Below are 12064 nucleotides of genomic sequence, written 5' to 3' on the forward strand. Positions count from 1 at the left end.
AACTTTTGTTGTAAAAAGCGCTATATAAATAAAATTTAATTTAATTTTTATTTCTCCTACAGTCTCCTCCATATGCTGCTGACATTGTCTGAACACACAAAATGCCACTAATACACATATACGAAAAGTAATGGTAGCATAACCGCATAAAGAAAGGCAATGGATTATCATTTTTCTGGATAAAAAACTGCAAGCATTAAATCTATACCTGGAGACATGGCCCTCATGTCTTTGGGGAACTTGCGACATACGCTGTTGAAGTTGGTGCAGATGTGGTGCAGACACCAGGCTGAGAGCTGTTTGGCATTGTGGAACTGCAGAAGACACACAGAAGAGGACATGAAGTGGAGTTGGCACAAGGCATCAAACGGCGATGTCTAACAATGGGGCTCATTTGAAAGGCAATGACTGATCATCCTTTGAACTGGAATTAGAGTGAGCTATGAATTAATGCTAATTTAGGGGATTAATGTGTTCACTTTGTTACCTAGCTCCTCCAGTATTCTAATGACACTGTTCAACAGAATAATAGGCCTTTCTACTCTGAATAAGGTCTGTTTTTTGACATAGGTCTAAATGAAATGGATTACCTGGGCCATCTCTAGGTACGCAAGCACCTGTCCATCAATGTCTGCTCCTTTAACTGCCCACTGCAACAGTTCTTCAACAGCATGTTGCTCTGTAGCGGAACAAGACGACATTATACAAAATGTTAATGTTTAAGCTGTGTAGCTTAATGCTTAACAAGCAATATGAAACGACTGTTAACAATAACAGACCTACAGTATGAGTGGAAACAAATTCTACGGCTCTGTGGAAAAAAATAAGAGACCACTTAAAAGGGTGAGTTTCTTTGATTTTACCAAACTGAAAACCTCTAGTATATAATCAAGAGGAAGATAGATGATCACAAGCCATCAAACCAAGCTACATTTTTGCACCAGAAGTGGCATAAAGTCATCCAAAAGCAATGTGTAAGACTGGTGGAGGAGAACATGCCAAGATGCATGAACACTGTGATAAAAAACAGGGTTATTCCACCAAATATTGATTTTTGTACTCTTAAAACTGTATGAATATGAAACTTGTTTTCTTTGTTATTTCAGCCATTTCTCATTTCCTGCAAATAAATTCCTTAAATGACAATTTGCAATTTGAGAGAAATGTTGACCGTAATTTTACTCAAATATATATCTATAAATAGCAAAATCAGACAAACTGATTCAGAAACTTAAGTGGTCTCTTATTTTTGTCCCGAGCTGTAGTGCTGTACTTTTGAGAAATAATGCTATCAAAAGGTAATTCAAATAATGACCTTTTTTTGAAGAGAATACCTAAAGAAACATGGTAACGGTGCCTAAGCAATGAATAAGCAGTGAACATGCAAACTGTGATTAAAAACCAGGGTTATAACGTAATAATTATAAACTTGTTTTCTTTGCATTATTTGAGGTCTGAAAGCTCTGCATCATTTCTTATTTTCTGCAAATAAATGCTATAGAATAAAACAACAATGTTAATTTTACTGAAACATATACCCTTAAATAGCAAAATCAGAGAAACTGATTCAGAAACTGAAATGGTTTCTTAAGTTTTTCCAGAGCTGTAATTAGATTTTTTTAAATGCTTTATTGGATAGTAATGTGATAATGGAAACCTTTATGGTGTTTTTTAACAAATGTTAATGGTTAACGCACTTTAACCAGGCCCTAATTAATTTAAGCACCCTGAAGGCTCTGTTTGTTGCCTTAGCCAATCTAAAACCCTTACATTATTATTTAGTCACATAGATTTAAGAGAAATTGACGTAATCCATATCAATTTCAGATAAAAGCAATGAAACCATCTACAATTATTTTTAACAAAATTAACAAAAGCAAAAGCAGTTAACAAGAGCTCAGCACTTCTAAGAACTCTTGTGTCAGAGAATCATTCCAGGTTCTACCCTTAAATAGGCTGAGACTGAGAGGATAATGCCAAGAGTGGGCAAAGCTACTTTGAAGAATCTAAAGTATAAAACATATTTTGGGTTGTTTAACACTTTCTTTTACTTCATAATTGAATACGTGTCTTGTGAGTTCAAGCGAGGCCTGATAATAATTTTGAGATGGATGAGACATTCCCTTTTCAATTCCTTTAGTTTTTTCCATAGAAAAAAGTCAATTTACTACAGTTCTGGGCAAAAGTGTAGGCATGCCTGGCAAATTGATATTTTTGTATGGAAAGTAAGAAACACAATCTGTCAAATTAAGCTCCAAAAAAGTCTTCAGAGGCAAACATATGAAATAAAGTATTTTAATGTACACAAATGTGTACAATTTGATCGAAAACTGCAGTATATCTGTAGTAAAAGACTTAGATTTAAAGTAAATGGTGCAAGTTGATGATTGATAAAGGTAAAGTCAAGTAGCATTTAAGTCCTCTGGTAGAACTTTAATTGAGCTTAAATGAGAATGTATCTATTTATCAGTACTGGTCTGCTAGCTGGATGAAGTGTGTAGTGTTAAGTTTGTTTTAGTCTACATGTTAATGCACAAGACATAAGGCAATTTACTGCTGCGTGTAATCAGTGCTAAGCTTACCTGTGAGAGCCACAAGACGGGGCAAGCACAGACGGTTGGCTAATATTATAAGATCCATAGGCTCCAGCTCAGGACAGGGTGTCAGCAAGCCACAATACAGGTATTCCAACACAGCCCTCATACATGCAGTACTGGTGTTGGGTATGGAGACCTTTAGAAGAATAATCAGACAGAAAGAAAGTGCATCATAAACACATTGATTTCTTATTATTACTTAACTGGTCAAATATGCAAAAATCTGAAGGGTCATCAAAAGAAGCAGAAAACAATGATCTTTGAGAACAGAATTTATCGGCAGTGCAGTTAGATATTTATTCATAGCTCAGCTGCAGGATATGGAAACTTGAGAGGCAGATTGATCCAGTGATGAAGCAATCTGCTTTCCACTGCTCCCCTATTGAGGCCTGCATGGTCCTGGCAGCAGCCCACGAGACAAGGCCTTCATGTGGACTCTGTTGGACCTGAAATTGGCAAATGGGCAAATGGTCAGGGGAGCCGAGGGGGGAGGTATATGTGACGGAAAGGGCTCGCACAGGAAGAAGCTGGGGAGAGGGCGGGAGGGCGAGGGCCAGTGGCCACTGCGAGGGGTCTTTCATTCTTTGGGAGATAAAAAGCACTGCGTGGAACCGTTGGCACTTTCTACTCAAAGCTCTGGACAAATAACCACGTGGGCTTGTCGCTATGGGAGACCTGGCCTCTGCGCACACCATAGCTGACAAACCAGCCCACCGGACCTAGAACGTTCTCAGATAGTGGCGTAGGACACGGTGCTCCTTGCAGAGCTTGCCCACGTTGCAGAAACAAATGGGTAAACGCGAGTGAATCTGGATTAAACTGGTGAGATCTGCTAAACCTCTCCTTGGAAACCACATGACATCATCTACACATATCTTTACCCCATTCATTTCCAAAATCACACAGCCCAAAGGTCAAAGGGAGAAGGGCTTTTTTCCCCTGTGCTTTTGCTTTTGGCTCGGAGAAGAGTGCAAACAAAGGCACGCTTATTCCGCCAGTTCCAAGTAACGGCCAAGGAATTAAGAGGGAGCTTTTGCTGGGGACAAAAAGAGTGCCAGGCCTGCAGATCCAACTTGTGGCAATCTTCTCTTCGGGCTGTCGCTTTCCCCCAAGCCCAACAGTGGCTCCTCTGTGAATTAGTGCAGGACGTAAAGGGTTTAATTGCCTCTGGCAGTTCCTCTGTCCGAGGACAGAGAGTGTCACAGCAGGCCGGGGACCAGAAGCACTTCAGTGGCCTTTAGCTCTGCTGGCAACACAATGAAAACCGCTGGCTTGCCAAAACTGATCTTGAGAGGGGGTACCAGCATCAGCATGCCTCTGGATATGTCCTAGATCAAAGACCTTGTGTAAATGAATTACAGTGTTCCCATAACCCTAAATAATTCAGATTCTAATAATTTAAGGGTAATGGACCATGCCTTGGTACTTTGGGTCTCTTCAATTCTCTCCAATTCAACTTTCCAAATTCCCCCTCTCATCACTTGCAATGTTCAAGATGCTAGAGTGGAGGGGAGGGTCAAGACAAGAGCATGCATCCTCCGATACACACAAGTCATCCACCTCCTCTTTTTAACTGCCGCCATCGCAACATCAATGAGGAGCCAATGCAATCAAAGGAAAGCATTAGATCCATGCATGCATCTGGAACTGTGTAAATGGCCAATTAACCCACCCATCTCACTAGGACTCCTATCACTTGCAATGTTTAAGATACTAGGATGTAGGAAAGGGTGAGGACAAGCACATATCTCCTTTGATACATCTGAAGTCAACTACCGCTTATTTTTTTACACTGCCACCAATGCAGTTTGCATCAATGGGCAGCCAATGAGCCTGAAGGAAAGCACTGGCTTCCTTGCTCCAACACATCAGCCATTCCATGAGTCCCACAGTGGCCAAAACACTCTTTAGAGATCTTTAGAGGGGACACCAGCATTACCATGCCTCTGAAACCACCCTGAATCCAAGAACTTGGCACTGTGTAAATGACTAAATACTAAATAAATCAGATTTCAATCTCATTTAACCTTAAATATAGCACTGGATCCTCAGCTCTAGTACATTTACCAATAGACACCTGTGCTGACCAGCATCATACTGTAAGTAATGAGGAGAAAGGAACTCTGTCAGCTGCTGTCACAGATTTTAACTCGCAATCTTTGGGTCATAGCGTCGATGTCTTAGGCCCTGTTCATACCTGACATTACCATGTGTCCTGGATGATCTGATCATTATTTATTGCCAAAACACACAGCCATTTAACACAGATGTGACCACTTGTAATTGGATTTCTCACATAATTCCTCCTGCAGGAGGGGCAGGATATGATAAGTCTTCCATTTTTTTGCAGCCAAAATTGAGAAGAGACGGCTAGTTTCGCTTGTTCACCCGCAAAGAGTATTGCCTTTATCCACTGCCTTGTAATTATAGCATGCTCAGCTAATGTATGTGGGTGTTAAACAGTGTGGTTATTAATTAATAATAATGTGGTCATATGCGACTTGGCCTACCTCCACATGTGGCCTACCGTTTGAGTGATTGAATTACAATGCATCCGAGGCACTTATGATCAGACTAAGTCTGCTGAACCACTCAGAGCCACTGAAAGCCAACTGGCTCATGTAAAGTAATTCAAAATCCTAATTATGGCTTGTCAGTAATGAGGTTTCTTCATCAGGTCTGTGGAGACAAAAGACCACGACTAGGCGATTTCACCTGAGCGGTCTGAGAGGGCAAGATGTGAGGAATGACAAAACCACCTAGGGGTCCTTCTGAAGCCTCAGGGGTGCCCCACACCTGCCTGTCTCTGGACCCATTAGTAGAATGTCAGTCCGACTGTGGCCTCTAATTAAGACTAAAGGGCAGAGTTAAGATCCAGATCCCAGAACACAGGAGGTAGCTTCCTGTCAAAGATCCAACACCACGATATGGAAAGACTTTAAAAGGATAATGATGTATGAGCTCTGACCTATAAGCTGTGATAGCTATTGATTGAATATTAAACATGGCACCCAATACCTTATTCATTATTGAAGGTATGACGTGCAAACCTATTGATTAGCATTTCGTGGGATTGTTGCAGAGGACCTGTTTAGTGAAATGCAAAAAGCAGAAAAAGTAAAATGACTAAAAAAATGAACTGCAGAACTGCAGAGAGGAAAGTGGGCACCAAATGAAGAAGTACACTACACACAGTCTACCCACAAGTACCATGATTCTTCCTATCCACTTCTTCTCACAAGCTCTCACAATTGAACTTCTCAGCACCCCTCACACTCTCACGCTAATCAACTCTGCTGTCACATGCATGCTGTTGCTGAGAAACACTTCACGCCTGAACATCGGCCGTATGTTCACAGAGCAAGGAGCTGCACAAAGTGTAACCAACAGAAAGGGACTGGAACGTGGGCTGTACACATTAATCAGTCCAGTAGATACTTTTAGCAATTAACAGTGAAATAATACTGGAAAAAATTATAAAGCACAATGCTGCATATAATAACTGTGTTTACATTTAGGTTACAGATGTTTCTTTTCACATATATTCAAATAAACCCCTATGTTGCGAGCTCTAGAAGACAGAGGTCACTCTGTAAACACCTCCAATGGCCAGTGTTTCGTTAAATCCTTTCATTCCAGCCTTTGCGGTTAAACTGTAAAGCCATGCAGAAACACAAAGGCACAAGTATAAACGTCCACGACAGCACAGGCCATTTGCACAGGCTATGCCATAGACTCATTTGCACAATTAACTCAAAGAATAACCACTATTTGCTTCAATCTACAGTTCTGTTCCCAGGCCTGTCAAAGCAAGAGATACAACATAAGAGAGACCTATAAGCAGCTAAGAATGGAGAAGTGACACAGATGTGCCGTGTGTTTGTGAGATTATTAAATATAGCTCAGACCCAGTGTGAAAAGCATGTGTTGCCCAACACAGCTGCACTTAAAAAATCCTGGCAGATTTATGTGCAGAACTAGAATAGTAACTTAGCGCCAGGATTGGTGGGTACAGCGAATGAGCCACTCTCCTATGCTGATTATAAAAACCTCTTTCAATTCCATTTTGAAACCACTTGAGCGCAGCTTTTATATGCGCTCCATTGTGGCTACGGTTGAATTGAGAGACTCTTCTAAACAGTTGCACTTCTAGAGGCCTCCCAGCACCATTATGTCCAGTTATACAACGACCTGTGCTACGCTTGCCACACAGACAGCGACAAGGCCTGGATCTATTCAAACTCATTCTAAAAATAGTCCTCCATTCGCTGCAGCCAGTAGCCACTCTGGCTTGTGCCAGGCAGACGGTGAGGCGCACAAATGAAGTCCTGCTGACTGTCTATGTCTGGTTTTCGCATCATTGTTGTTGACTAGTGTGCAGCTCTTCCCAGTGGTGTGTAAACAGGCAGCTATTAGTCAGAGTACACGGCTAAACGAAGGCCAACAGTGTGCCTGTATAAAGAGCCAAGAAAAGGTTAGAAGGTGTGTGATGATGAGTCAGCTTGAAAGCAGTTCTGCTGCACTGTGCAGCATGTGTGAATTCCTTCACCCTTCTTAAAGGGATCCAAGAATGGAAAAAAGTGTATTTACGATAGCCTGTGAATGTGGTACATTGAACTGACTTCCAGTGAGCTTCAAACATTGGTGCTCCTAATTTAAAAGAAAATACAGCATAATCAAAAGAGGGCTGGAAAAATGTCCCAATATCGATATAAACATACCTCAGCCCTGTAACAGAGCATGGGAGCAAACAGTAAAATGCAAAGGCTGCAACTTCAGAAGACAATAATGTTGTTGATACTAGAGAGCAACACATCACCACCAGACTCTGCTTGCTAGTTAATCTGCTACTTATGGGAATAAAAGGAATATGGGTTGCTATGCAAACCAGGCATTTTAACTCTAGCTTTTCTTGTGTATGGAGCAATCTTTATATTTCTACACCTAGGCCTTGTGTTTTTTAACTGTCACCCTTCCATTCAAAACTGAGTCATAAGGGGAAGTGACTGATATCTTCCTCGTAAGAAATTGGGCAACTCTTTAACAACCCAATTCACCATGAAAATAAATACATAAAAAAGAACACTGCTTTATTATCAGGCTATTATCTAACGGTGCTCTGTAGCATGAGCCTGAGAGTGTGTTGTGATAGAAAATAATTTCTCTGTGCTAAGGAACCTATGTTAGCTACTTGCTAACTTTAAGGTGGAACGTGAAATGTAGATAGCTAGGTAGCTACCAAGATGTGCTACCAGCAATTTCTTTTCTAAGGATTGTTATAATGAAAATGGCCATGCAACATTGAAAATATACATTAAACTATGGTTTATCGTACAGTTTAACAAGGAAAATGTAGTGCGCCTCTGAAAAATATCTGTTTGAAGGATCATATACCTCTACCAAGATTTGTGTAAACACGCCATAATTGTGTAAACATGCCATAAGTGTCACTTCTTATGTCTTTCTTTGTTTTCTTTTTGCCACTCTTCTATAAAGGCTACATTATTAAGAGTGCACAACTTAAGGAAATTGATTGCACTGTTATTTATTTAGGAGTTTCAGTGTTACTTTTACATGTCACTTTAAAATGTATTTAGTAAAACTTTGTAAACCATTTATAATTTTCGCTCCACTTCACAATTATGCTCTACTTTGTGTTGGTGTATCACTTAAAATCTTAATAAATAAAATATAATTTGTTTAAACTTGTGGTTGTAAGGTGAAGAAAGTTCATGGAGTATGAATACTTTTGCACGCCACTGTACAAAGACAACATGCTAGGCTACTCTTACTAAAGTACAGACTTTGATTAATTAATGCATATCTAATATTCGTCATGTTTGAATTTGTTCCAAAGGTTAAACACTTATCAGGCAGAAGGTCCTTCTGTGTTCTGCCACCTCATGTTGCTCTTTACGTGTCCTCTCAGCCGATGATCTCAGAATACTGGAGCGTCCAGCGTCTTATTTCTCGCATCAGTTCTTAGCCTCTCTGTAAGTTTAGCTGTCTGTAACGCCTGTAACGCTATACAGGGCGATCTTATTCTCTCGCCGTTCAATGGGTCAGGATGCCTTGAGATCCTCCGCACTGATCCTCTGCAATCTCTCTCGGGTCGGTCTGGTGCTGAGGCCCTGCCCTCTGCCAGTTCATCTTTCTAGAACTCGAGCTGGCAGCAGGTTGTCCAGAGAAACTGGAGAGCGTGTGCTGGGAATACTGACCTGGAGAGAGTAGTGCGAGTGTGACACGCTTCAGAACAGAATACAGTGAAACCGAAGCTGAGCAATCTTCTTGAATTAAAAAATCATGATGCTAAATTCATGAGAAGATCATTTTCATATATGGGCAAAGCTGATCCATATCAAACAAGCCAAGGTCAAACAGAACATGATAGGCAAGCTGTGCGAGTTATTAAAGGCCTTTTCAATGACTGAAAATGGATCACAATAAAGGTCTGCAACAGAATGAGTTAGAGCTCAAACGCAAAAAGGGCATGTAGAGGAAGTGAGTTTTGCCTTCAGCTCAGGAAACAACAGAACACGCAGACTTCCTGACAATGCAGTCTACAATATGCACTGCTGAAAAACATATGAGGGCCATACTGAGGTCACCTCATCCAGTACTGTTCTGAGATTCTGTTCAATTTAAGCTTTTCCTTCTGCAAAGACAATATTTATAACCAGCAGTTTATAAAATAAATAATAATCAAAGAGTTTAATCATACACAAATGATTACAACTAAAGGACAGACTCAAAGTTGGACTCAAAACTAAATGACAGTTTGGCACTAGTAGCACTGAAACAACATATCATGATGTAAGACGCAGCAATGCACAGACAATGTGAGAATGTGGTGTAACAATGTGAGTTCATCAGCTGATTCTGTTTGTTTAGCCTAGGAACACAGTCACACAGCCAGGTCACACTCCTAGCTCTACCATATATTAATATTATACTCAGTATTTTTATTGTGAGCATGCTGAATTGTTACATTTGCTCACATGTTTATATTTGCGTAATATCCTATCATTTCAGTTGATTTTTTTTCTGCCTCTTACTTTAGATCCAGGTCTTACTCACTGTTGTCTAAAAAAAGTTCTCTCACTAATTAATATATTACTTCTGCATTATTATCAAAACCAATTTAAACTTACTATAATATAATAGATTCTGAGTAAATATACTCTGACAAGCCAAAATCATGTGACAGGAACTTGTATTATTTTCAGTGAACTTGTATTATTTTCAACAATCTACATGAACACGAGGTCTCCTTTGATTGTTCAGAGCTGTCTAGTATGGTAGCAAAGAAGTAAAAACAACAAGAGGGTCCTGTGTTCCAGACCAGTGCAAATATATGTGTGCAATATAAAGCTGCTTTCTCACTGAATGCGGAAAATTGGCCACTGTGCTTTTAAACACATTCTTTTTAACTGGTTTTGTAGGTATGTGGATTATCTGTGTAATATATCAGATTAAACTGCACCTGAACAGCCGTTTAGCTCAACCTTGAATATACTGTATTTAAAAGTTGGGTCGGATTGATGTTGGATCACATTGTCACAACAAATGAACCACTCTTTGGTTTATTTGGAACCTAACCGAGACCACCTCCTCTCGCAAGTCTCGGTGCTAATGTTTTGATCGGCACCCGAGTGTGATAACTGTTTTTATACCTGCTTAAACAAACCAAGGGTGCATACGAATTAGACTTAATTTTAACCAGACTAAATAATGCTGGTGTGAAAACACCCTAAGTGACCACCTCTTGGCCAGCTGTTTTTTTTTTTTTATTCTAAATATCCAGAAAGTGTAAAGTACAACCAAGACTGGATCCTAGCAGATCACTTTCTAACGAATCACCAAAAATCTACTGTATTGTCACATCTCTCTGGGTTTACGCTATAATCACTTCCTTTTTTCATGGTCTATGCATTGTGCCACAAACTGAGAAATTGGGGAAAATGGGGAAACGGGTTCTTGAGATACCACATAAAGAGGAAGGGGACAAAATGCTGGTATATTTGGTGTGTGTTTGCAATAGTAATATCAGCAAGCTCTCATGCAACAGTGCATTTTGAATGGTTCTGTATAGAACCTTCAATCTACTGGCAACATGATCCTTCAGGGAATTCTACACTACTTGCAGGCCCATCTACAACTTCACTCATAGTGTAGCTTCTTCTTAAAGGTGCACTAAACCCCCCGAGTTTAGCTGACTCCACCCTCAGCTCAAATTTGAAAAATGATTTTTTTTTTAATTGGAGGAGTAATTTGGGAGAGGCACTGGGTGATGTATGGGTTTAGGGGTGGGGCAGAAGAGAGAGCTGATTGGGTTGAGCAGTGTGCCTCTGATGAGCAGTGGTGAGAAGCAGGTGGTTTGCATATTGTGAGTACACAGAAACATCATCCTCACCAATCGTGCAGTTGAACTTGCGAGGGCGCTGCAAAGGTGGAAATTACAACAATAAAACCCTTTTTAAAAGGTTAGTAAATGTTTATAAAAAAACACATTGCAAATATTAATGAAAAAATAAGGTTTAGGGCAGGGGTATTTAATTAGAATTCAGTACGGTCCAGTTAGAGATAATTTCATCAGGCCAAGGTCTGGACAATCGTCATGTTAGGATTCAGTGCTGTATCCTGTATACTGAAGAAGCCTAGTAGTTCTGTCAGTGTTTTACGCCATCAACAACTGTCAGATAAAATAAATTACAAATACTGTTCAGTATATTTCAACAATAAATAGGCCTTTCAACATACAATAAATGAAAACACCCTCAATAATTTAATTTATCTAGTCTATTAATGTGAATCTGTATGTCAACTTTGTTTCAAAATGCTATATTTATTATATTCTATTTGGTTTTATTTATATTAGATTAAGGTCTGCCTGTCATGATAATTACATGAATAACAAATCATACAATATATGCAGAAATGTTTGCTAAACTTGGCCAGAATATCAGCTTTGTTAAAAAAAATATATATATTATTACTGTTGTTTATTTATTATTACTGTATGTTTTATAAAGGTATTATTTTAACGTTTTTTTTTTTTTCGGAAACATCTGAATTAGCTTTTCTCGCTTTATTCTCCAACTGCTGTTTCTCACTCCCTACTCCCCCTGTCTGTGTTCCTCTGCGCTCCCGCATCTGCACAGATCTGATTGGCCGAGGAGAGCGTTTGGTGATCAACACACGTGATTGGTCTGAGATTACTGCGCTGCAAAGCACGTCTACCGACAAGAAAAGTTCCGCCGATTTAAATGAACAAGGTCTGGATTAAATCCTTCTCAGTAGTTTATCGGTTTGGGTCCGCATTGGACCCCAGCCCGCCTATTAGTGACATCTCGTTTAGGGTTTAGTGCCTCTTTAACACTCTCAGAAGCTCAGCTCCAAGACCTCCAAACTCGACAAGTTCAGACACATCCCAGACGCCTCTCATTCCTTCCTCTCAAAGACTCAGA

General features: G+C 39.9%; 1 protein-coding gene across 3 annotated transcripts in view; it reads right to left on the minus strand.

Annotated features, from left to right (window-relative positions):
* The window catches only part of rhobtb4 (Rho related BTB domain containing 4), an 87994-nt gene that overhangs the window by 9809 nt on the left and 66121 nt on the right, over window positions 1-12064 (minus strand). For all 3 annotated transcript variants that reach the window (XM_022667442.2, XM_007258315.4, XM_022667441.2), the window contains 3 exons: window positions 2583-2733; window positions 591-679; window positions 209-314 (listed from right to left, as the gene is read on the minus strand). In XM_022667442.2, coding sequence (XP_022523163.2) covers window positions 209-314; window positions 591-679; window positions 2583-2733 — 346 coding nt within the window. The remainder of the gene's footprint in view (window positions 1-208; window positions 315-590; window positions 680-2582; window positions 2734-12064) is intronic.

The sequence above is a fragment of the Astyanax mexicanus genome, chromosome 22, assembly GCF_023375975.1.
Source record: "Astyanax mexicanus isolate ESR-SI-001 chromosome 22, AstMex3_surface, whole genome shotgun sequence".
NCBI classification, from domain to species: Eukaryota; Metazoa; Chordata; class Actinopteri; order Characiformes; family Acestrorhamphidae; genus Astyanax; species Astyanax mexicanus.